This window comes from Pleurodeles waltl, chromosome 10, assembly GCF_031143425.1.
Source record: "Pleurodeles waltl isolate 20211129_DDA chromosome 10, aPleWal1.hap1.20221129, whole genome shotgun sequence".
Taxonomy (NCBI): Eukaryota; Metazoa; Chordata; class Amphibia; order Caudata; family Salamandridae; genus Pleurodeles; species Pleurodeles waltl.
The window spans coordinates 460,186,120-460,213,978 of record NC_090449.1 but is presented as its reverse complement, the minus strand read 5'-3'; the positions used below and the strand labels follow the sequence as shown (position 1 = coordinate 460,213,978).

Below are 27,859 nucleotides of genomic sequence, written 5' to 3'. Positions count from 1 at the left end.
TCTTTCCCTAAAACTGTACTATTGTTCCCCAATTGGCAATACCTTTGGCACCCCTGTAACTCTCTAATAAATGGTACCTAGGGTATTGGTACCAAAGAGTGTCCCCAAGGCTATAGCATGGATTGTGCCACCCTCAGGGACCCCTCACCTAGGTCATGCAGACTGCCATTGTAGGCTTGGTGTACACTGCATGCAATATATGTAGGACACCCGTACAGCAGACTTTCCAGCCCTAAGGCAGGGTACATTATTTTACATGTGTGGTCATATCTTCAAGAGCAGATATGCACCTACTATGTCTTTGTTTATTCTTAGCAGGAGCAGCTCCTTCATGTGAGCGGTGGAGCATCGCCCTGCTGAAAAAATGCACCCACCAGAGCAGCTGAAAAATAAAATAGTAATAAAGCTTATTCATTACCGTTTTATTTTTCAGCAACCCGTCCTCAACCGAGTGTTAGGATGGGGCAGATTGCTGCTGAGTGACAACAGGGAGCTGTGCACTTGACTGAAAGTGTGTATGTCCCTAGGGCCGGCCGTCTTGCGATGGGCAGCCTGGCATGCACACTTTAAACTTCTCTAACCCAGCTGTCTTAAGGCAGCTGGGTTAGTGAACACAACCTTCCCAACAGGATGACATGCATATCTGCATTCCATGGCAAGGGCCTTCAAAGCATCCACAGCTCTTCATGTGGAGATCTGGCTTCCCTCAGAGGAGATGCCAATTCCACCAATCAAGGGCCCATTTGGCACCTGGACAGACAGGAAAATTAGTAGTCAGGGAGGTGTGCCCACCCTCAGGTCAGTTCCACTCCTAATGTGAGCTACCTTATAAGGCCATAATCTTTAAAAGTCTGCCATCTTGGTGATGGCAGAACTAGGAACTCTGGGACAGAGTATGGCCACATTCCACAGATAGTGGTCATATAGGGGGCCTAGTGACCCCACGAGTAAGTAGCCCATTGGCTACTTCCCTAATACCCCGAAATTCAGTGTTTAAGGGAGCTCCTGGCACCAGAAAATCCGATTCTGCCTTCTTGAAAGTAGAAGGACCCTCAAAAGTTGCAAAAGCAAGAACAGAAGACCAGCAGCTGACGTGTCCCCAGCCCCACCGGCCTGCCTGCTGTCATCAATAGTTGCACCTAAGACAACTTGTCCTGCAACTACCTGTACCTCCAAAAGCCTAGGTGGACCGCTAGCATTCAACCAAGACCCAGGAACTCCTGTAGAGTAGAGATGCTGCTCCCCTGCATCCTGCAGGCACCCCAGAAGAAGTGCAAGGACTCCGGACCGCCAAAACCTGACACCGGATAGCACCACTGCACCCATGCCCCCTAGTCTGAGTTGAAGTGGGCCAACAGTGCCAGTGTGGTCCCCAGACACTTCAGAGGCAAAGCCCACCTTGCGTTTGCAAACTGTGGACTTCCTGCTGCCACCTGCAGCCTCTTTGTGGAAGACTCCCTCTACCGCAACGGTACTGTAGGTTGCTGTTGAGTACCTGTGTGCAGAACATGTTTTTCCTCCATAGGTTAATATTGCCGTTTCAGAAAATTGCACTGTGCCAAGTTTTAAAAAGCTGTAGGAATTTTTTCTTTCAAAACGTACTTACTTGATCATGATGATTTTGGTGCCTAATAATATATTAAGATATGTGTTCACCAGCACCCCTGCCAGAATTGCATTTACTCTCAAGAAACATTGCAGGTGTGTGGGGAAAATTGACTGACCCTGATGGGATTTAAATTGTTGACTAGTTTGGTATCATCTTGTTCTAAGAAACCTGGTTATTATCTCCAGTGTACCAAATATAGGCCCTCATTCTGACCCTGGCGGTTTCAAACCGCCAGGGCAGAGGGCAGAGGAAGCACCGCCAACAGGCTGGCGGTGCTTCCGGGGCAATTCTGACCCGCCGCGGTCAGAAAAGGGGAACCAGCGGTTTCCCGCCGGTTTTCCCCTGCCCCAGGGAATCCTCCATGGCGGCGCTGCATGCAGCGCCGCCATGGGGATTCCGACCCCCTTCCTGCCAGGAAGAGGCTGGCGGGAACGGGTGTCATGGGGCCCCTGGGGGCCCCTGCAGTGCCCATGCCAATGGCATGGGCACTGCAGGGGCCCCCTAACAGGGCCCCATTAAGATTTTCAGTGTCTGCTTGGCAGACACTGAAAATCGCGACGGGTGCAACTGCACCCGTCGCACCACAGCAAATCCGCCGGCTCCATTCGGAGCCGGCTTCATCTTTGCTGGGGCTTTCCCGCTGGGCCAGCGGGCGATCTTTTGAAGATCGCCCGCCGGCCCAGCGGGAAAGTTGGAATGCTCCCCGCGGTCATTTGACTGCGGGCGGTGTTTGGGCGGTTTCCGCCCGGCGGGCGGCGCCCGCCGCCCGCCGGGGTCGGAATGACCCCCTCAGTGTCAAAGCTTTACCTTCGAGAAAGGGCAGACCGAAAGGAGGCATTCTAATATGATTTTAGATTGCATTAATCCTGAGTGTGAGGCAAATTTCTACAGGCTATGATGACAGAGTGGGACTAATTGTAAAAGGATCTAACGGCTTATGCATTAACTTGTATAATGGTTATAACCAACCAGGGAGCATGCACAAGGAATCTTCAATGTTAACAAAACTGGCCAATCTTTTCTCTAATAGCTCGTCTTATTCCCCATTAATCATCGCTGGGGACTTTAATGTTTTCTTTGAACCTCTTTCCCATGTTGATTCTATAGTGGAATTAGAAGATACAGCTAGAGACAACTTAATGCCTTAAACCTAAAATTTGGTATATGTGCTGTGTAATGGCAGGTCCAAATGGGACTGTCATAGAGAATACACGTTTAGAAAGGGCAGAACACTTCAATGTGTGCATTAGGGAAGATAGTGATCATTATCCCTTACATTTGTCTATTAACTCTACACTCCCCTTTAGTAACAACCTTAGTTATGACTGTCTTGTACATGTATTATTACCTAGTAACAACAGGACAGCAATCACTGGGGAAAACGTCTGAGCAGCTCAGAAATTATGGCTTCAATTTATAACCCGTTCAATGCATTTGTTGGCACCTTGCTAGAAAACCCTGGCTGTGAGGATCGATACATGGGCGTGCATCATAATCTGTTTCGTTCCCTAAGTTTGATATTTACTACTAAAAACAAACATAAAAGTCTATCAACTGTAAACATAAACCTGTGATGTAATGCCGAGTGTAGAAAGGCCAAATATGCATTAATAATGGCTTTAGGACAAGGAGATACATAGATGATAGGAGTAATGATAGGGAGAAACAAAGGCATTATTATCAAAACCAAGCAGAAAAGGATAGATGCCATCAGGGGTGATCTTCTTGAAGTGTCCAGAAATAGGGATTCCAAATCTTTTTGGCAAATAGTTGCCCATGGTGGCTCCACAGCTATAACTCATTTAGAAATCATATACCAGCCCACAGCTGGGAAAAACATATTGCCGCACTGTATTATGATTCTATCTGTTACAAAAGGGGCCTATAGTTGGCAGTGGTGTGCCCCCTGTCTAAATAAGGACACTCAGTCTAGTCAGGGTAAGCTCACTCCCTTGGTAGCTTCGCATGAGCAGTCAGGCTTATCCCAGGGGCAATGTGTAAAGTATTTGTACACACACGCAATAACACATTGAAAACACCACAAAAGTACTCCACACTAGTTTAGAAAACTAGCCAATATTTATCTAAGTAAAACAAGACCAAAACTACAACAAAAAACATACAAAAGTAAAGATATCACTTTTTAAAAGTTGAAATGAGTCTTAATCCATAGGAATCAATGGTTGTATCTTTTTAGCACAAAGTACCTGGGATACGTCAAAAACAAAGTTGATGTGGGCCGCAGGGGGGTGTGAGGTGCCGAAGACCAAAACAATGTGTTGGTTCCTTACTGCGCAGGAGATGTCATATTTTGATTCTTTCCTTGCAGGAGAGGCGATCCGTTGGTTCCTTACTGACAGGGGAGGTGATGCGTTGATTCTTTCCTCACAGAAAGGCTATGCATTGATTTCTGGACACTTAACCTTGCTTCCTACCTGTGTTGCGGGGTCGATGAGAAATTGACGCCCCAGGGACGATGTGTGGAAAATCCAGCTGCGCGGTGTTGATGGAGCGGTGGTGAAACAGGCGCTGCATCAATTCTGCAGCCGCGAGACAGGCGATGCAGCAATTCTCCAGCCGCAGGACAGGTGCTGCGTCGATGTTTCAGCCGTGGCACATTAGTGCATGGATTTTCCCCTTCATGTCACCAGTTCACACTTTGAAGGGCCCAGGGCTGGAGTTGGCACCATTTGGCCAGTCAGGGCTCTCAGGCACTGACAGATGAAGTCTTTGATGGCCCTGAGACTTCTCAACACGAGGCAAGCTCAGTTAAAGCCCTTGGAGAACCTTGGAAATGAGGATGTAGAAAGGAAAGTCCCGTCCTTTCACTCCCAGGACAGAAGCAGCAGGCCAGCACAACACGGCGACAGGCAGAATGGCAGTCCCTCCTACAGCATCTAGCTGTTCTTAATGGCAGGATGTCCTCAGTCCAGAAGGGTTCTAACTTTGTGGTGTCCGAGATCCAGTTCTTATACCCATTTCTGCCTTAGAAGTAGGCAAACTTGAAAGAGAAGTCTTTGTAGTGGACAAGATCCTGCCTTTCCCTGCCCTGGCCCCAGACACACTCCAGGGGGTTGGAGACCACTTTGTGTGAGGACCAGCACAGCCTTATTCAGGTGAAAGTGCTAGCGCACCTGGTCCTTAGTAAGTAAACTTACAAGGGGACGCTTATAGGCCGATGAACCTTTTGGATCGCATGGAGTATCCTAGCCATGTAGTGATCAGTATTACTAAGATGTACTATACCAATCAACAATCACTATAGAAACCATTCGTCATTAGACATCTAAATCAACAATTCATGAATAACCACAACTCAATATACGTTTTAACAATTTTTATTTCGGTGTTAGTCACAATTCTATACCATCGGGTTAATTCAAACTTTAGTCAATCAACTCAGAATTAATTAATTAGTGACCACCAATAACATAATGTAATCAAAGCTTGAGAAAACATATGCTGTAATGCTTCAGCATAAGCTAACAAGGATGATTATATCCACATTAATAGTAAAGTTCAGCAACCAATTTGTCAATCATTTGTCACTGTCAACGGCACCCAAGGTAAGGTAACCCTACCTAATCCAGATTAGCATCAGCATGTGAATCTTCATGCGAAAAACAATTTAGGAACGTGAATTTGGAAAACATCTAGCTAGAAGATGAACTATAAAAACAGCACATTTGGTACCTAGAAGAAAAGGCACAAAAGTTAAACAGTCACATTGTCATAGCTACCTATCCACGGAATGGATCTGCAACAAAGTCAGTCTTCGTCTTCAGGTCATCAATTGATCAGCAACGCATCAGGCCCTCAAGCGCATAAGCCCAATGACAGAATCTCGAATCGTGTCTCCTGACATCATCAATTCTCCTCAAGCATCTCCCTCAATTCTCTGTGTAATTCTGAAGTTTTAGCCCCTGGTCATGACTTTTTATTAGCATTTTTCAGTCCATCCCCCTAATTCCTTCTTGGTCAATTAATAACCAGTTATGACTCTATCCAGTAATTTTTTTTTTTACGAATCTATGAATTCTAATATTTTGCCGTTCTCAGTTTATTGATTGGTTCACTGTATGATGTCATCATCATCCGGCTCATCAGGTATCGAAAATGTTGCATCTTCTTCTCCAGTCAGTGTCTCTATTGTTCGAGTCCTGGGAAACAACATTAAGTCTGTTTTACACCAAATTGTAACATATTTAGTTCGATCATCTCCTGTCCGTCGGTACATTGCAGAAAACTCTAGCAAAGCAAATTTTATCAAGCAGCATACAGTTCACTGTCAGTTCAATGCACCAGCAACTTCTATATTGTGCGTGTATTAATTCAGCTTCTGCACGAGGCCTGGCAACTAGGCCACAACTTCGGCTAAGTTAACTTCTACAATATAATGTAAAACATAGGTTATACATCTCAATATGGCATATTACTTATTTCACGCATTTTTAATCATTATAGCCACTCTCCTTGGGCACATTTTCAAACGTGCACATTAATTTTTTTCTATGATTAATTTCTCTATGAACTTTTTATCATTCAAAATACATAAACATTCATTAATAATTTCCAATTAGCATATCTGCTTCAACAAAAGTGTTCAGCTCCTCTCACCACTCTAGATAAGGAAGACCCATCAGGAGATGCAGGGCACACCTCAGCTTCCTTTGTGTGACTGTCTAGAGTGAATTCACACACAGCCCAACTGTCATCCTGACCCAGGCTTGTAGAAAATGCTCACTTATTAAAAGTGGCTTTTTCAAACTAAGAATTCAAAAAACAATATCACCCAAAAATGTATTTTTAAATTATCTCTATCCGATCCCACTGAGAAACTACACTTAAAAGATATTTCAAAGTAATTCCCAGGTTATCCTATCGGAGAGATAGTCCTTGCAATAGGGAAAAATTAATTTAGCAGTATTTCACTATCAGGACATGTAAAACACACCAGTACATGTCCTACCTTTTAAACACCCTGAGCCCTGCAAAGGGGTTGGCCTTGGGCCTACTTTAGGGGTGATTCACATGTAGTAAAAGGGAATGTTTGGGCCTGACAAGTGGGTACCCTTGCCAGGTCGAAATGGCAGTTTAGAACTGCCCACACAGACATTGACAGTGGCAGTGGCAGGTGGCAGGTCTGAGACGTTTACAGAGCTTCTCATGGGGGTGGCACAATCAGTGCTGCAAGTCCACTAGTAGCATTTGGTTTACAGGCCCTGGGCACATATGGTGCACTATATTAGGGACTTACTAGTAACTCAAATATGCCAACCATGGAGAAACCAATCACCAATACAGTTGAGACAGAGCATATGCACTTTAGCACTGGTTATCAGTGGTAAAGTGCCCAGAATCCTTAAGTCAACAAAAGCAGGTCAGAGAAAATAGAAGGAAGAAGGCAAAAAGTTCAGATGATAGCCCTCCAAAAATGGCCAGGTCCAACACTACCCCTTTAATGATAAACAGTCTAGCACAAAGTTACTCTGATCGCAACATCTATGGGTGATGCTGTGAACTATTCCACCTTGGCTTTTATCCTAGAAGACATTTATAGAGCCATTGCCTGTCTCAGGCCTGGGAAAGCTCCCAGTCCTGACAAAATTCCAGGTGACCTTTATCAATCCAAGCGGAAAGTCTGTGTCCCCTACATCAATAAGTTGTCGAACAAGATATTTGGAGGTGAGGACATCCCAGATAAGTGAGGAGGACATCCCTGGTACTTGGTGAGGTGCAGAAGTTATACCTGTGTACAAAAAGGGTGATAGAACCAATCTGGGGAACTACTGCCCTATAAGCCTGTAAGACAATCTTTAAAAGGTATTCTGTCATCAGGTCCTGAATAAGGTACAGCAATGGATAACTGATACCAACATTTTATCCCCTTTACAAGCAGGGTTCAGACAAAAGACTAGTACAGTTGACCAGATATTTCGGTTCACCTTCCTGCGATGGAAATATCTTAAGGTAAACAAGGATCACCTTTAAGTGGCCTTTGTTGATCCTAAAACAGCTTTTGACATAGTACCCAGAGTCAAACTCTGGATAGCTTGGGCCAGCTGTGGACGAATCCTGATTTGCTGAATGTAATAATAAGACTGCACAAATCGAACTATGCTTAGGTGAGAGGGGGAGCAAAGGGGGAGCTAACTGTGTTCCATTCAAGCGAGGAGTTTGACAAGGTTCCGTTTTAGCACCAACCTTATTTTCACTTTATATTAACGATGTAGTTAGACACCTGCTCAATTGTACTCACGACTCCCCTAGACTCTGAGTTAGCCCCATTCCACAGCTTGCAAAATCTGCTGAATAAATTTACGTCTTTCCGTGATGAGACGGGACTAGAAGTTAACAGTGAAAAACTAAGGCCCACATTTATACTATTTTAGCACCGCATTTGCATAATTTTTTTACGCAAAAGCGATGCAAATTTACAAAATATAATTGTGTTTTGTAAGTTTGCGCCGCTTTTGCATCAAAAAATGATGCAAATGCGGCACTAAAAAAGTATAAATATGTGCCCAAGCACATGATACATAATCCTCAAGAATCTTTTAGTGGTTTTTTTTAAATGAAAGGGGGCCACTTTACCAAGGGTGGAAAACTTTAATTATATTGGTATCACCTTAGATAAATCAAATGCATGGTCGATGCATATGATAAAAAGTAAGTGCTTCCTTTTACATTGAGCATTTACTGTTGATAAGATCTAAAAAAACGACACCTAAACATGTATCCCCTGCCATAGAGATCTATCACACAAAGGTACAGAGTGCAGGCTTGTACGGGGCCGAGGTCTGGAGCTACGTTGGGAAAAAGGAGGTGGCTATTAAAGAAAATATTTTTCTTAGATCTCTGTTTAAGTTGCCACAAAGCACGCCCATAATCACCCTTTCTATTAAACAGGCCTTGAACACACATTCCTTACATAGCAGTCTTATGACCTCTGCTATTCTGGATACGCCTGTGGAGAATCCCAGAGCTAGAAATATATAGATCCGCGCTAATTGAGGTATTAGGCATGCTTAATTTAATGTCAGTTAAATGGTTTATTCATAAAAAGTAAATTTTTCAGGCATTAGGAATGGGTGCATTATGGAGCAATCCTTCCTGTATAACTAGCGACACAAGAACAGCAGTTAATATAGCATTTTGGTCCTATATTGAAGAACAATATCTCACAAACTTCTCAAGACCTGGTTGTTCGAGGAGTAGCAGCACCTCCCCTCCTTCTCCCCACCCCCTCCTCAGCGTCTTGAAACCCTCACGGGTGAGTAGTGCACTTTACAAATTCCTGGTTGATTGATTGATTGACATACAGTAGTTTCAGCTATCCAACAAAAACTTTTTCGTTCAAATGTAATCTTGCCTTTGAATTCTATCTTGATGACATAACACCATCTCTATCCAAGAATGTATACATCAAGTTCAGGTTGGGTATTCTCCAGATTGGGCAATATACAGGCAGTAGGAAATACATCCTAGTAGCATATTCATCTTTCCTTCTTTGTGGGGCACCTCGAGAAGTTGTGGCACATTTATTGTTCTTCTGCCCATGGTATAGAAAAACCTCAAAGTAAATGGCTCCTACCACTCCGCCTTAACCTAGGATTCAGATACCTAGGGATTAGTTGCTTCCAGGATATTAAGGGTAAATACAGACCCACTAATACTATCTGCTGTGAGCTGGTACTTGTATACAGTCTGGCTGAAACCCTTTCTAGCTACTTTTAAGATTATCTACAATGGGAATGATAATTTTAAGCCGTTTTTTGAAGATACACATAGTCATGACTTCGAGGTGACAGATGGCAGATTTTGTACTGCTATAGATATTAATTTAAAAAATGAATCCTTTTTTGATTTTTTTCTACTTTGTGAGATTTTTGGATGCTTCTGACATTAAAACTGCTGCTATTGCATGCTGGGCTCTGCACTTTGTGTATATAGAAAGGTTATACATAATATGCCAAACTAAAACTTGTATAGTGCATATTATTGGATTTCACTTGTAAATTAATACATTGTTTGTTGTGATTAAACATGTTTTATGGGGTATTTTAATCCTGATATAAACCTACTGAATGAATGAGCATCTCCCTCTACATCCCGTAACCCCCCCAGTTACTTTGTGGGTGCTTGTGTGCCCTGTGTGGTACATCAAATGCCCTGTGTGGTCTCTTTTACATCCTGTGGTGCTTAGTATCGAGCTACGAGGATCTGGGTTTAGAACACTTTTTCTTAGTGGGAGATGTACACATCAAATGAAAACATTTTTAATAAATAAATATTCTACAGGTCCTGCACACCCCGAAAGAGGAAGACACTTGAGGCGTTCATGAACAGGATAGCGAGCTAGACACCACTCAGAGGGCGAAAGTCTTTGTCTCTTTTATTCATTTGTCCTGATCCCTTTCCCTCCTAGGACAGTTCCCTATTTGAGGTTATCATTCCTTGGTCGGGCGTTGTGCTGGGAGAGAGTAAGGTCCAATATCGTCTCTGTGAACAAGTTCTCCAGGTGAGTGGCCTGACAGTGGGTAGATTACACAGAGACACTTGTTATGCAGCGGGCTTCACTGCGCATGCACATGGCGTATTGATCTGGGTCTGACATGACTCTGGTGTCAAAGTCCTGCAGTACTACTATGCTTTGCGTGCCATACTTGCTCAATGCAGGGACGTGCCCCCTATTTGGGGCGGTGACTTTAATTGCATTTTATCCCCTGAGAAAGATCATTCCCAGTGCCCACCACGACGGCCCTCGGCTGCAGCCCTCACTATCACTGATATGGCCGATCAATGCGGACTGATGTAGTCTGGCATCATAGGTCTGCTGTGGACAGGGGATATACCCATTATTCCACAGTACAGAACATACATGCAAATTGATTAATGGCTCTTGTCTCAGAGATGGGTGCCTCGGTTCAGGCGCTGTGAGCACATTCTGCAAATGTACTCCAACCTTTCCTGGTCTAATTGGATCTTGAACTGGAATTCTTGCGGCCCCTTGGGTTCTCCTAGCAGTTTCCGCAATATTCTTTGCAGTATGCTGTGTTTCACGAGGAAGTTTGCCATTATGTGGGAGGCTTTCAAGGCCTACATTCAGGGGGTCCCATTGTGTGAACGAAGCAGGGTTGCCCTCGTCTCCATTGTGTGTGGAGCCCTTGGCTTGTGCACTATGCAAATATCATGCTCAACAGGGCGTACGCTTCCCGCACTACAATCTAGTTGTACCACCTTACGCAGATGACACACTTTTGTATGTCCGGAATCCAGAACGTAACCTCTCTCTGGTTCTTAGAGAAGTTGTCTTATTTGGTGGCTATTCTGGGTTGCAAATCAATTTGGACAAATCTCTTACATTCCACCTAACCACAGCCACAAGGCAAGTACAGCTACAGTATTCACTAAAGTGGACTACTGACTTGGTAAGATAGCTGGGCGTACAGGCTCACATGAACCCAAAGGTAGTGATGTCAGAAAACTATTAAAAAGCTGCGCAGCGCCTATCAGAGGCAGTTGAGCATAATGGTGAAGATGAAGATGGTGATGCTGCCCTGTTTTTTGTTTGTATTTGCCAACATTCCTATTCTTTTGCTCAGTGTGGTCTTCCAGACTTTACATGCTCTGATGGTGTGACTGGCATGAGCTGGAAAACATCCATGGGTACGCTGTGACACGCTTTGCCTTATGCGATGGCTGGTTTAAATGCCCCAGACCTGGAGACTTATTATAGAACTGCACAATGTATCTTCTCTCATTATTGGCTGCATGGCCCCAGTGGATCTTACTCACCACTTGCTGGAATGGGATACTGCTCTTCTGCTATCTCTATCCAGGATTTAGTTCCAAAGGTCTCCACATCATTCTCACACTGTGGACCTTATCAGTACTATGCAATAGTCATTTAAAAATGTAGCAGTATTACAGGCTAGGCCCCTTTTTTATTCACCTCAGATACCACTGGAGTGGTGTGTGTGGTTTCCCTTGGGACAGGAGAGGGCCGTGGTGGCCGCACTACAGGGGCACGGATTACAACATATGGGAGATTTATTTACTGACGATCCTTCGTAACTGGGTACTGGTGTGTGCTAAAAGTGAAGCACCTACTGTTCCTGTGCATTTACACTATCAAGCATACCACACGATGCAGGACTTACTGGGTGAATCCCTAATGGAACCCTTGGAATTACCTGCCTTAGCTTACCTGCTGCAAGCGACAACACTGCAGCACATGATCGCCAACTGTATGAATGCTCACAGGAGAACCAATGGCCTGGAGCCACTAGGGCTAGACTGGAATGGCAGGAGGACTTAGAATTAGTGGTTAGCGAAAATAATGGACTTACTGTTGTTCTGTGGTCCAAACTGTTTCTCTGAATGGTCAGTATCAGCTGATATACTTCAAGTATCTCAATCATGTGTACTACATCCCAACTCGGCTATTTAGCTGTGGTGTACGCAACAGTTCCTGATGTCCACCCTGTGGCAAGGATGGTGCTGGATTTGCTCATGTGGCTTGGTTCTGCCCTGGTATTCAGCACTTTTGATTTGTGGTTAGCGGGGCACTGCAGGAGATTGCAATTGAAACTGTTGTATTTACCCCCCTTTTGGCACTGCTGGGTTATGATAGGGATGTCCTGAAGGAATGCTAGCAACTCGTTGTGCTAGGGCTACTACTGGCCAGGGGCAGCATAGCAATGCATTGGATGAAGGGCCCTCTCCCAATATTACAGGACTCGCATTCTGATATGACATACTGCAATCTGACCTGTATCATGACTTCATGCCTCTCCGCAACTGTCCAAGGGATATTTAGGGACCTTACCAAACATTTCTTATGTGCTCCAGGGATGGGGAAGCTGCAGATGCAGAAGAGAGTGAAATAGCATCATAGAAACTGTGATTAGTCGGTTTCCGAATATTCTTAGGGTGTACAACATTATGGATTCCGCACTGTATGGTATTGCTCCTTGGCAGGGAGAAGATTGCTGAGCACACCTCTGCATGGTGGCAGCGAGGTTACTATCTGCGCCCCTTGGATTAGTAGCTGCGTAAGTTGTTATGCCTGTGATGGAAAATGTCCAGTTTATTGGTTTGTGATGTCGTTTGTACTGTCTATTATACACTGACTATTGCCATACTGACTGTGTGCCTGCATTATTTGGGCTTGTGTACTTTGTACCTCACCAGTGATTGTCATGACATAATTATATGCTGCCTGGTTGTTCTATAAAATGAAAATAAAGTTTAAAAAAAAATGAATCAAGAGAATCAACAACATAGAGAAGGACTGCTTGCATCATAGCCCATAACTTTCTTAATGAACACCATTTTAGTGAGTGGACTATGACTCTTGGTGTTATCTCCCACATGGGTAAAATTAAATGATTCTTGGGTTATAGTCTTTGTTTCCTTATCACATACTTATTACCAGTCTCTAGTTTGATTTAAATTCATTCTAATTCCTATAAAAAGGAGGAGAGAAATATGTTCAACAAGTGGTTGGCCAAGACCCCACAAAAGTTGTCAGAAGGGAAACCATGGATTAGTAAAAGCCAGGTTTCTTGTTCCATAGTTTCATCTTGCTCATTGTACAATAAATGTTTTGTGAGTGGTTCCGAGGGTGAGACTTAAGGGCGACTCTCTCCAGTGAAATGCCACTTTCTTGTGGAACCTGCCCAGACTCTCACAACCAGCATATTATGGCAAAGTTATAGAGTCAGGATTGAACTAGGGGTGTTCAAACTTTGCTTAGTTTGATTTTGTTTAATTACACAAATTATTTATGGGGCAAAATGCTAATCCATCCTTTCATGCTATATCTTAGCACAAAATGCATCCTTGAGTCAATTTTTGGCATGAGAATAAACTTAAAAAAGAGTACAGTGAACAACAGCGGCTTGCCTTCTATTGTTCTTGTGCATTCACTGTACATTTTTGCTGTGAATTGCAGCAAAGTATGCCACTCATTGTACATTTTTACCACAAATAGTAGCCAATTAACTGAAGTGGCATAATGTCAAGGAATTTTATAATTTTGTGTAACAAGCACAAAGCAAAATTCCCGACTCTATGCAAGTTTGCAGCTTAATTTACATTTCTGCCAGGCCTAGATTAAATGTCAAGTCTCCTAGTGCCATGGCTAAATATTTCCAAGTGTACCATGCCTAGTGGTGTAGGTTGAGTGTTTGGGTCTGGCCTCCTTAGTGAATTGCACATCTTGTTGGCAGTGATCTTTATCATGTATTTTTAAAGCCATTGTCACTTACCTGAAGCAAAAAGAACAGATGATGAACCAAATGCTGAACAATGCAAAAATTCACCCCAGTCACAGATGTGGGTTTCATCCATTGTTTTTTTGCTCACTACACCATCCTAGTTTGGACCCGGCCATATGCAAATCAGTCTTGACCCTGCTCCCCATGGCAACAGTCCAACCCGTAATTCCAGGCCAGGTTCTCCCTGGACCGGAAACAAGCATCCTGAAACCGGTTTCAGGGTATCACCCCTCATCAGCCAGACTCGCTTGACTCCAGTGACACAGTGAGCACTGGACCCACATGTGGGCATACCCTTCCCGCTTAGGGCAACAAAAGCCAAAAGAGCAGATGATGGATGGAATGCTGAACAAATAAAACATTCACCCCTAGTCACAGATTTTAACCCATTGTTCTTTTGCTCACCACAGCTTAAATCCCTGTTCACCCCCACCCTAATGACATCATTGCAGACTCTGGTCACACCACAAAGCTTAATTTTTGGCCACTGGGAAAGGAGCCAGTTCTATCCTGAGACACATCATTACTTCAGGCCCTTTCCCTAAACTATGTATGGGTTATTATATAAACAACACATAGGGCTAAGGAGGGTGGAAGGAATTCTGGTCACAACCATCATGGGAGATGTAGCACACTGCAGGCAGCTTTGCTGATCCTGGTGCTGACTCTTCAGCATTTCAAGAGAATTGCCACCCAGACAACAGGTAGAACCCTGCTATTCTGTTTAGTATGGGGGTGGGGCTACTCCCCTAGGTTGGGCCAGGCAAAAGGTTTACAACCTCTATGCTCTCAGATCTAGACATAGGTTTGTGCAGGAATCTCTAGAATCCCTAGGCTTTCTAGAACCACACAACATGGTGGGGTAGTTCATCTTCTTTACTTTGGTTGTGATTATGATGATTACTGTGTTATGTTTCATTTGCTTTATTATCGTAGCACATGCTTTTTATACTAGGATGCAATGCTTAAATAAATGCATTGAAATTCAGTTTGCATCTTGTGTCCTGCTTTGGCATACATGAGTAACTGAGTGAGTGAAATGGGTATGATCTCTTTTCATGACTTCCCTGAGGAATCAGTGTCATATTTAGGTTGCCACAAATCAACACTCCCCTGATAGCGTGGGTGAGGCACTGCGAGCTAGCCAGGAGTTAGGCCGACAGCTACAAAGTGGTGTGGTGCTGACCCAGTCTCCCACACTTGGTGGTGCTGCCACTAATAACATGCTGTCTTATTACCAAAATAGGAACTGCACAACACCGATATCTGGAAGTTCCTTCCTCTTACAGCAATGTCAGCCTACAGGTTTCCGTGCACTCATTGATTCCCCCCCTCTCTTTCCAGGACTCTGGTCTCTTACATATGAGCAGGAACTGACAACTCCTTTACACATCACCGCCAGCCGTGGCTATACAGACTGCCTGAAGCACCTCCTCATGCATGGTGCCAATGTGGAGTTCGCCCCTGGTGGACAGACACCCCTTCAAGAAGCCTGTGAAAATGGCTGCACTGAGAGTGTGCAACTTTTGCTCTCTTTCGGAGCTAACCCCAATGCAGTTTCTGACACTGGATTTACATCACTGCACTACTGTAAGACTCCTGAATCAATCAGGTGAGTGTCCATTACTGGACGATTGTGGATGTGTGTTTGACTTTGTGTCTGTGTGTGCGAGATCTCCATCTTTACTTTGAAAGAGATTGAGGTTCTAACTCCATTTCAAAACCAGTGTCACAGCTTTGCTGATTATGATCTAAAAGGTATCTGAGTTTAAAATTTAATAAAGGCAGGCCAACGCATCAAACCTTTATGAAACAGCGGAGAGCAAACATGTTGAAAAACATATCTGGATAAGATTAATGCTCCAGGTACTTACTGATAACTTTCATTACTCCAGGTCCAACTCTTACCCGATACAGTCCTTACATGTGAGATTCCCTGTCTTCCTGGAAGAACCTATTCCTGGGCAACTCAAAACATGGCCGATGTTACCCAGGCACCACTACAAAGGTGAGTTGGACACACCACACATCCTGTAGTACCAAGCAAACCAAAGCAAAAAGAACCACACATAATCAACCCCACCAGGGGATGGGAGGAGGTAATCTGAGGACTGTATCGAGGAAGACTTGGGCCTGGAGTAATGAAGATTAACGGTAAGCAACTGGAGTATTACCTCCAAGTCCATCTTCCCCGAATTCAGTCCTTACACGTTCGGAACACCCAAGCAACACAGATTGATTATATGTACATAACAACAAAAAACAGCAGACTGCAATGTACACATACAGAAAGAGTTTAATAAGAAAAACAGAAACAAAGTCATCATGACACAGCAGACAAGATATGATCAGCAAAAGAAGAAGAAACTCCTTGTACATAACTGAACCTGATAATGAGACAAAAAAGTATGAGGGAAGGACCATGTGGCTGCACAACAAATGTCTTTCAAGGAATCCCCTTTAAAGGAAGCCCAAGAGGCAGCCATCTCCCTGGTAGACCTACCTGCACGCGAGATGGGACCTCACAGGCAGATAAATTGTTTGCACACAAAATAGCAGATTTAATTTATCTGGAAAGGGAAGAATTGATTGAGAACCTCTATTACCCACCTCAAAGGAAACAAACACGGAATCAGATTTCCAAAAAGAAGAGGTCCTGCGCAAATAAATTGACAACGCCCTGTGTACATCAAGTGTGTGCAACCAACCCTCCTCATCCGAGGATGGATCAGGGTAAAACACAGGAAGAACAATATCCTGAGAACAGTGAAAAGAGTAAGGAACTTTAGGCAAAAATGCTGAACTGGGGTGCAACACCACCTTATCAGAAAAAAAACGAAAGAAAGGGGATACAGAAAGCAAAGCACCATTTTCACCTATCCTGCTCCCGGAACAAATAGCCACCAAATACACAAACTTAAGGTCCACAGAATTGAGAGGCTCTAAGGGTGCCTCCATCAAACCATGAGGACAAAAGGCAATCCCAAGGAGGAACCAGGGACCGGATAACTGGGCGCTGCAGAAAAACACTCCGCACACAGCCTGGAAACCAAATGTGCACGAGTTAACATTCCCTCACCCCGAATAGCGTGGATAGCAGCCCACTGAGTACAAATGGTTGAGACCACCAAACCTAGTACAAAGCCAACCCTAAAAAAATCCATCCAATATCCTGAATGGGTCACAACAAAGGGACAACAAACTGTTTGGAGACACAGTATTTCCCCCCAATGCATATTGTATGACTTCCTAGTGGAAGCACGACGGGACTGCTGAATGGAGTCTGCCACGGTTGATGAATAACCCAGAGACAACAGCCTTAACCCTTCAGAAGCCAAACCCCCAGATCCAGATGATGGGGAGACTGCAGAGAAAGGGTTGATGGGACCAAGGGGGAAGTTTAAAGGGGCAAGGTCAAAGGAGGAGCCACTGCCATCTCCTGCAACAGGGGAAACCAAGGCATCCTCGCCCAACTCGGGACCACTAAGAGGGCCAGGGCATGATCCTCCCTGATCTTCTGAAGCACTCTCAGAATCAATGGGAAAGGAGGGAAACAATACAGGAGACTGGGAGGCCACTGGACACAGAAGGCATCCGTCGCCCACGCACCTCTGGCAAGAATCAGAGAGCAAAACTGAGGAAGGAGCAAGATCTCTTTTGTGGCAAACAGGTCCAACCATGTGAGACCTAACCGACCAGTGATGTCTTTAAAAACCTGGGGAGAGAGGCACAGGAAGATCAACGATGGGAAGGACCTGCTCAACTGATCAGCAAGATAAGAAGATAAACTGCACAAAGAGAGAGAGAAGAATGAGCTCTATCCAAGCGCAAATCTCCCTAGCCAACTTGTAAAGAAAGGAAGCCATCCCCCTGCCTGTTGATATAGGCTGTGAATATCTGGTTGTCTGCCTGAACACAAAAAGGGTGCCCCTGAATCAGAGGATGGAACCAAAGTAGGGCTGTTCTCACTGCAGTCAATTCCTTTCAATTGGAGGAAGTGAGTGCTTCCAGTCTGGACTACCAGTCCTAGGTTTTGAGGTCCACCCCAACCCTTTTTGCTGGTGTCTTTAGTGACAACCAGAGGAATGGGTTGTGTCAACTGAAATCCCTTATGCAAGTTCCCCGGAACCAACCACTAGTGCAACTCTTCCCTGATCAGAGGAGAGACAGGAACCTCGATGTCTTGGGATAGGGGATTTCAGTGGCGCAACAAATGGCGTACTAAGGGATACAGTTGCAAACTTCTCCAAGGGACAAGAGCCAGTGCAGAAGCCATTTCCCCTTGACTTCTCAGCCACAAGCGGGCTGACGCCTGAGGACGCTCCAAAAGATGAGCCACAAGCCTTTAGCAAAGGTAATTCTTATGCTCACGTAAAAAAAAAAAATGCAATTTCCATAACGAGAAAAATATAGTCTTGGTGATTGTTAAACATATAATGCATCCTCAAAGTAGCTGTTTCACCAAGTTTGTTATAAAATGTTTTTTTTTCTCCGACATTACATTTTTGCATAGTGCCACTTTAGCACCACTGTGATTAAATATATTGTAACACTATATAGTGAGACCCACTGAATTTAAGTACTGATTCTCAACATTTTTTTAAATTTGTTTTTATTGTTTTACATAACAGCTCACAACATTTTACCATCAACCATACACGTGTGAAAGTTACACAATATGTTTCCCAATGTGGGTTAGGTTAATCAATGACACCCATACTTTTTTCCAACAATGTCTCCGATATTGCTGAGGCAGTTGACTTACTAACCGTAGGAGGAGATGGTAAGTGAATTCCTCCTCTCATGATACAGGTCACCAATTTGGGTATCGTTCTCCATATGGGGAGGGCCTTTTGATACTCTTACCTTCCCAGTTGAGGCTGTAGCTCGATCTCCAGCCCCCCTTTTCACTTTCTCAAACCTTCTAGGGCATCCCCTGGCTTTGTACACCATCCTCTCTGCCTATATGCAATAGTTATCCACTTGACTTTGGTTGGTACCAGTTGACTCCTTCATCGTATTGCTATGCTTGTAAGCACCTTAGCGAACCTGTGTGCAAAACAGTAATTATTTCCTGGGCAAAGCTATACCCCCTCCCTTATAAACCTAAGATAACAAACTGCATGGCATCTGGGACTGAAACTATTCAGACTAGCCAAGAGTTATTTGACTATCTCACGCCAATACTGCTCAAAGACCGGACATTCCAGAATGTATGGAAACGGGAACCTTCCAGTTTAAAACATCTTAGACATTTGGGGGAAGGTGCCCTCCCTATCTTAAATAGTCTGTCTGTTGTAATACACCCTGTGTAATCTTTCCATTTGTATAACCTTCAAACTAGCTTTAATCGATACCTCTTGCAGGTGCATTGGCGCAGCCTCCAAGTTTATACAATTCATTCAGCCTAATTCCGATTCCTACTGAGCTCTGAGGTGCACTGGATTATCTGTCCTGCTATTGGTAAGCGTACATAATGTACACAAGACCGCCTTTCTGGACATTCCTTCTGATAGTATTCTGTTCTCGTGGGGGGCCACTGTCTTCCAGTGCTTCAGACTCTATTAATTTCACCTTTAGGACATCATCTCGTCACTCCAACCAGATCACCCAGTGTGGAAATGACTATCAGGTATCAAGTTTTGTGTACCGTCGGTGTGGAATCCCATTTTACAGTTCTTAGGGATGCTGTGCCTAGTGGCCCCTGTGATACACAATGACAATCTCTGCACAGGCCTAGCATTAAGTAAAGAGGCCTACAAATGTAATTCGCTATTGCTAGGAACACATTATGTTGAAAGGCTTGCCCTCTGAACAGCCATCAGGAAATACCATCGTCATTGCATGCTAGCTGAAGCAATCTCCCTTCTGGAAAGTACCAGTCTGAGTACGTGATGTTCTCAAGTTCTGTCACAAGATGGACCATGTGATATTAGGCACGTAGGCCATCTTGTGTAAAATCCTTTTCTATGCTTTTTGTTACTATATATGGTATGATAGGAAAAACGACCTCAGCCATAATGGAGAAGTAGTCATACGTCAAAGCCAAAGAACCAATAAGACGTTGAATTATGTTTGTGGTTTAATACTATAAAAGATCGTGTATTACTTCCTTGTATTAGGCTGCTCGAGTGTACACTAGTACAGAGCATCCTCCATGTACATGTCTTTCTACTCTATCCCTAATAAATTCATTATGTTTATCTAGAAGAGCTGGCTAACGGTCGTTTGTATCCTGAATGGGCGCTGAATAATTAGTAAAAAAAGGATTACACACGGTTCCACCTAATATAGTAGGTTTCTTTCAAAAAAGTGGTTCAGTCATTAACTGGGAACCGAAATTTTTCGAAGCAAGGGCCCTCACTCACCATCCGGTGACATGCTTCATCATAGGGCCAGCTCCTCGTCAGGCCGGCGCTGCAATGCCTGACGGGCTCCACAGGGGGGCTCTTTGCCGGAGATCTTTTAAGAATTGAGAAAGCCGGTCAAAAAGAAGGGATGGATTGGTAAAGGGAACATTAAAAATGCCTAGAGGTGTTCACTAATAGTTTTAATTTTCATGCTACAACCTTTGGCAAGATTAAAAACCAGACACGGGGAGTTCGTGGGATGATAGCCACACCCCCCATATAAGTGTAGGTAGGTATGGTAATAGTTGCTGAGTCTCTTGGAAGGAAATAGTATCCAAGAGACGGAGCACACAGGATCCCCTGTGTCACTCTCTATAAGTGGTCAACATGTTTCTCGCTTTGTTACAGAAAAATTAACTTGTGCGATTCATCAGGACCTTATAACATACCTAATCCATTAATTGGTGGAAAATTCCACAAATGTGAAAGTCAAAGACCCTCCAAAGATTCATGGTAGGGGTGTGAAGAACTGGCGTAGGTGTGCCGGCATTAGCGGTCCCGGATACTAATCAGAGTTGATTTCTGTAGCCTGGACTCCCCCGATGTGGCCCTACCATGAATCTTTGGAGGGTCTTTGACTTTCACATTTCCACCAATTAATGGATTAGGTATGTTATAAGGTCCTGATGAATCGCACAAGTTAATTTTTCTGTAACAAAGCGAGAAACATGTTGACCACTTATAGAGAGTGACACAGGGGATCCTGTGTGCTCCGTCTCTTGGATACTATTTCCTTCCAAGAGACTCAGCAACTATTACTATACCTACCTGCACTTATATGGGGGGTGTGGACATCATCCCACGAACTCCCCGTGTCTGGTTTTTAATCTTGCCAGAGGTTGTAGCATGAAAATTAAAACTATTAGTGAACACCTCTAGGCATTTTTAATCTTCCCTTTACCAATCCATCCCTTCTTTTTGACCGGCTTTCTCAATTCTTAAAAGATCTCCAGCAAAGAGCCCCCCTGTGGGGCCCGTCAGGCATTGCAGCGCCGGCCTGACGAGGAGCTGGCCCTATGATGAAGCATGTCACCGGATGGTGAGTGAGGGCCCTTGCTTCGAAAAATTTCGGTTCCCAGTTAATGACTGAACCACTTTTTTGAAAGAAACCTACTATATTAGGTGGAACCGTGTGTAATCCTTTTTTTACTGTCTATTGGGAACCTTACACACGGGACCAGGAGTCACTCTCCGAATATCCCATTATTCTTTTGCCCCTCCTGTGTTGTTTTTCCGCTGAATAATTAGCCTTCTACATCGGTTTCTGCACTTCTTTCAGCCTTTTGCCTTTCCAAAGGGTGGGTGGCCGAAGAGAGCCTGTTTTGCCATCCCACATATTTTGTGGCCTTGTCCCATGCCTCCAGAGAAACCTTTGTCTACCCCAGAACAACAGTCCTGTATGACCTGCCAAATATAGTGTGTGTGTGTGAATGTGTGTTTCCCACCATCAGGGATCATTCTAATCTTGTCACTAGGTCTTCCCTGAGGAGAATCCACAATCATTTTTTGCCTGTCGCTTGGAGGCCCAATAATACTTAATAATTTCACCACTGTAGGCATTTCTCTGTAAAGTCTGTAGGGCTATTCAGTGAGTACTCCCATCTCAGACCATCATGCACAGTGTGCTGCCACTCAAAAAAGTATCAGTGATGGTCTAAGGGGTGCTCTGAAGAATGTAGAAGAACCTAGGTAGGGTGGTCACCTTATATAAAGAAGCCCTGCCAAATAGCAAAAGCAGCAAACGTCTCCATTTATACACATCAGCTTGAAACTCTTGGAAAGCCACCACTAGGTTCTTCTCCAGAAATTGGGCCCTGCTCAGTGTGATCTAATCCCTTAATCACCACCTTAATGTCAGCTGGGATTGGGAACATAGCATTCCATTCTCTCACATAGGTTTGGGGTCCATTCGTGGTTCGCATTCCACTTCTAGAGTATATGGTTTGTGTTGCCCCTATACTTATGTGCTCTCATTGCAATCTATTGTGACTGTACATTGCTTGCATTGCTTTCTATTGCTATTACTGCATAATTTTGGTATTGTGTACATATATCTTGTGTATATTTGCTATCCTCATACTGAGGGTACTCACTGAGATACTTTTGGCATATTGTCATAAAAATAAAGTACCTTTATTTTTAGTATATCTGTGTATTGTGTTTTCTTATGATATTGTGCACATGACACCAGTGGTATAGTAGGAGCTTTACACGTCTCCTAGTTCAGCCTAAGCTGCTCTGCTAAGATACCTTTTCTATCAGCCTAAGCTGCTAGACACCTCTTATACACTAATAAGGGATAACTGGACATGGTGCAGAGTGTAAGTACCCCTTGGTACCACTACAAACCAGGCCAGCCTCCTACACTACCGGAATACATTCAATAGGCATGCAGGCTTTTCTGAGGCATCTGCTTGGATGACAATTACCTTTACTTCAAAAACACTTGCAAAGACTACTGAAATTCGCCTAATGGGGACACAGGTATTCCAGCACCCGGGGAATCTCTGTGATCATGTTCTGGCGATGGCATTTCCATTATTGGGACTTGTGGGGACTCCTGTGTTGCTACAACTGCATGTTATGACAGGCATACTATTAATGCTTGATAATTTGGGTTTCATAGAGCCCATTTTAGCCAGTAAGGCTGCAGTATTTATGTGATATGCAACGTTATCATGCCTCTTGTCTGTATGGTGATGCTTGGGGGTACAACTGTTTTACTCTTCTGCTTCTTGCCCTGGTGTAGGTCACCGTCACCTGACCTTGATCTAAACTATGCACAATATTTGTGACTCATGACTTGTGGTGATTCATGTACCCTATCCCTGCTCAAAACTGTTGCATTCTCAGGTTGTGCTAGGATGGATGTTGTATAAGGAGTTGCTCTTTTCAGAACTGGGATCCTGAGTCCCCTTGAAATAAGAGTTACATCTGCACAATACCTGTAATCCATGATGTTCTGGGTTATATACTGACAATATCGTATGATGTTGTGGGTCGCACTAACAGGAGAATAAGTAACAGTTCAGTAATTGTGTAACAGGCACCATGGGCCAGATGTATGAAAAGTTTTTGCACTCGCAAACGGTGCAAATCGCAAAAATCAGCCATTTGCGAGTGCAAAAACGTGGTCTGCGATGCATGAAAGGCATTAGCAGACCAAAAATAAGAAATCGCAAAAATTTCAATTTTTTGCGGTGCAACCTGGTTTTACGATTCGCATTTAGCGATTCGGTATTTCCAGTAGGAAATTGCGAGGCGCAAAATGCGATTCGCAAAATCCAAATAGATGCATCAAAAAATCGCAATTATCGATTTTTCGCAGAATGGCATTTTGCACATGCAAAATACCACTAAGTGAAACCAGGTGGTAACCAGGTGCAACCTATATAAAGAGGCCCAGAATGCCTCAAACTCTTTTCCTCAATGGCTGCACTCTACGTCATGGCGAGGAGGATGATGATCTTGGCAGGTTTGAGGAGAGGGAGGAGGAGACAGGAGCGCATTTTCAGAGTGCGCATTACACTATTTGACCTGACAGAGGAGGAAATATTTGAGAGGTATAGGTTGAACTCAGCCATGATACTTGATCTGATAGCTGAGCTACAACCCATACTGCAGCGCAGAACACTAAGGACTCACAGCATACCCACCCATGTTCAGGTATTATGCTCCCTACACCTACTCGCCTCAGGGAGCTATCAAGGGGTTGTAGCAGCGGCTGGGGGGGTGTCACAGAGTACCCTCTCCAGATTTTTCAATGCATTTATCAACGCCATGCTAAGCAAACTCCAACAGTACATCAGATTCCCCCACACCCTACAGGAAATACAGCAGACAAAAATAGAGTTTTATCAGATAGCACAGTTCCCCCAAGTCCTAGGTGCCATAGATGGCACACATGTGGCAATATGTCCACCATCAGTCACAGAGTATGTGTACCGAAACCGTAAATACCAACATTCCATGAATATACAGGTGATATGCAATGCCTCCTATATCATAACTGATCTCGTGGCCAGGTACCCAGGGAGCACACATGATTCTTACATCTTTTGCCACAGCGGCATTCACACAAGACTGCTAGCTGGGGAGTTTGGTGAAGGATATCTACTAGGTAATGTCACTCTGTACACTGGTGCATATATGACAAACCCATGTCAGATGGCAGAGTTACTCATCACACCTTCTGTCCCTTCCAGGAGACAGTGCCTACGCAGTGCGCACCTACATGATGACGCCCTACGTCAGTCCCGCAACACCAGCAGAACAGAGATACAATGCAGCACACAGGGCAACCCGCAACGTTGTGGAGCGCACATTTGGCCTGCTGAAGAGTCGCTTCCGTTGCCTCCACAAAAGTGGAGGGGCACTACAGTACAGTCCAGAAACCACATGTAGAATAGTGGCTACTTGTGCAATCTTGCACAATATAGCTACAACCAGGGGGCATACCTATAGAAATCAGTGACACTGAATCAGATGAGGATGACGATCCCATACCACCTCTACAGCCAGCAGACAGGACCAGTGCAGCAGAGGGAAGGCAAAGGCGTTCCGACATCACACACAACCATTTCAGACGTGAGTATGAATGACAAGAATCCACTGACAACTGTACCTGTAGTGATAGAAATGTATTACCTTACGTCAGGTAATAAATGAGTGATAAATGAAGTAAACAGGTGATGGGAAAAACTAAAATTAACAAAAGAACAGAGTCACGCACTATTACGTCATAGTGGCAACACCAGTGTTAATGCGGCAAGCGTCACTTTCTCCTCCCCCGCACACCATTCGGGTGCCAAGTTAACTCACTGGCACCTTGAATGTCATTCAGTGGCAGTGCTGCGCCTGGAACTGCGCCATCTGGTGTCTGCTGCAGGTACGGCCACACTACTGAGGCTAGAACTGTCCTCAGTGTCCCCCAAGGCTACCTCACTGGGAGTGGCAGATCTCTGTCCCATGACAAGTTCAATCACATTAGTGATGTTCACAAGGCCCTGGACCACGTCCCTGCTGGTGTGTGCAGCCTCCACTTGTGCCGCCACAGCGCAACGGGCGATGAGTGCTGTGGAATTCGCCATCCTGTTGGAGGACCTGCAGTAGCTGAAAAAACATTGTCCTGAATCGGTGTTCCTGTCTGCACCGGCTAACCCTTTCATGGCGCAGCTCCTGGCAGAGGTCACGCACTGCACTAGTAAGGTCCCTAGTGTCCTCAGAAGCCTGCACCTGTCCCTCACGCAGCTGTGTGATGTTGCTGTTCAGTGCGTCCAGTTGCCGATGCAGGCCCATCATGTGTCTATTGTGGACTCTCAGGTTCTGGTCCAAACTAAGTATGCACTTGTTTTGCAGGCGCTGTTGCTGCAACATAGCAGCCTCAAGGCCCCTGAACAAGGACGGACCCTCACCTGCCTCATGAGGTTGCTGCTGGGACACTGTGGCACTCCTGTGTTGTGCTGGCTGACCCCTGCCTCCAGTATCTGGCTGCGCCTGTCTGGTGCAGACGGTGTGCTTGGCCCTTCCTGCTGCATATCCGAGTCGCCGCTGAAGTCTGGCAGTGGTAGTGCCCTGGGCCTGTGGCACACATTGGAGATGTGGAGGGACCCACTGGTGTTGGTTTCAGAGGGCTGCTTGGTGTCCGTCTCCCCTACACATGGACTGTGTGTGGCTGCTGGGCCTGGCCCACCTGTAACAACAATATGCAGCATGTCAGTTCTGTATGTTACATTATCTGTCTGAAAATGGCAATAAAGGTACAGGTACTGATCTACATGGTGTTGTGTGTGTTGTGTTACCTTGGGTGTCACTATGCTTCATTACATTGTTATGCTACTGTCTGTACTAGTTTGTGGACCGCAACTCCCATAATGCATTGTTGTGCTGCTTCTAAGATGTGGACTGGACTACTTCACACACTACTTCACATTACATGTTAATTCCTAAGGGGCTTTAGTGCATACACATATTGGGTTCACAAACAACATTGCACTTACCTTGGCTGGTACTCGGTTGACCGGAGGTGTCGATATCTTTGACCCCTGTCACAGTATCAGGGAGGAGTGTGGATTCCACCAGGTCCTCCAGTGGTGTGGATGGTGGTTCGGTTGGTGGTCCGCCACCTGTGCCCCTGGCCTCCGCAAGTCTCCTTGCCACCCTCTCCTTTGCCCGGGAGCGCAGGTCGTACCATCTTTTCTTAATCTCCTCTATGGAGCGTTGTGCCACTCCAATGGCGCAGATTTTTCCCTGGATGTCCAGCCATAACCTTCTTTTCTCGCTCTCAGGAACCTTGAGAGAAGATTTCCCAAACAGACGGTCATGGCTCCTCACAACCTCTTCAGTCAGTACCTCCAGCTCCTGTTCACTAAACTTGAGCTTGCGCTTCCTCTACTGCTTCTCCTGTGATGTTCCTGGGGTCTCCATCCTGGCTCAGGTGTTTCTGCTCCTGCTGAGTGCTGCTCTATGTGGCTTGGCTGCTCTCTCTCAGGATGCTGGTTTGGGTGTGGCACCTGAAACTGCCTGGGATTACTCATTTTCTGCTGTTGATGTCATCAGGCTCCTCCAGGTGTGCATTCTCGAACTTTCTCGCAATTAGCGATTTTTTACCGAATCGCAAAAAAATCGCAAATTGCAAGAATGCAAATTGCGATTCGGTAAATGGGCCTCGCTAACCACAAATAGCGATTTTTTAAGAAATTGCTAATTCCGAATCTCAATTTTGTTACATGGCCAATTGCGACTCAGAAATAGCGATTTCTTAAAAATCGCTATTTGCAAATCGCAGACCCCAGTTTTCATACATATGGCCCCATGTTCCTTATGTGTGACATTTTGGCCTATGCTGTATATGTATATATAATAATATAAGAAGTATATTTTTATACAGACCTATATGGAGTCTCCTTTGTGGTGTAGTTATTGTGTCACTGGTGTGAGTGGGTTGCGCAAGCTCATTACACACGGCCTCTGAGGGTACACCTTACTGCTCTGTCCGAAGCTACCGAGGGTGAACACAGGTTGTCTTTGGCTTGTAACTTACTTGCCCTGACTAGAGTGCTGGGTTCTGCCTGGTTGAGGGGCATACCCTAGCCAACCAGAAACCCCATTTCTAACAGCGTTGTTTACATCCGCCCCATAAAGTTTGAGCAAAAGTGGGGGTAAGATACATCCTTGTTTGACACAGGTGTTGGTCCAGAACTCAGGGGTTATAACTCTGTTTGCTGATGTTTTTGCATGCACCTGGTATGGCTCTGAATAGATTTTCCAAAGTGCAGCAGTTGGTCAACTTCTGCCAGAGTCATGATCTGTCCACTTTTCAAATGCAGTTGTGAAGTCAATGGAGGCTACATAGAGTGGTGGGGCATCTTTGATGTTAGCAGCACGAATTAAGGAGGAAAGGATAATTAAATTGTCCTCAGTTTCAGGACCGCATTTAAAGCCAGATTGAGTAATGGGTATTAATAGACTTCGAGTTAAAACATTCCTCAAATTTGTTGTTTAGGATTTTTGCAAAGCATTTGCCCTTGATGTCAAGGACAGTAATTAACCGAAAA

General features: G+C 44.7%; 1 protein-coding gene across 1 annotated transcript in view; it reads left to right on the top strand.

Moving 5' to 3' along the window:
• ASB10 (ankyrin repeat and SOCS box containing 10) overlaps positions 1-27,859 on the top strand; it is a 943,773-nt gene that overhangs the window by 352,021 nt on the left and 563,893 nt on the right. The window contains exon 2 of the mRNA XM_069210746.1: positions 15,238-15,505. Coding sequence (XP_069066847.1) covers positions 15,238-15,505 — 268 coding nt within the window. The remainder of the gene's footprint in view (positions 1-15,237; positions 15,506-27,859) is intronic.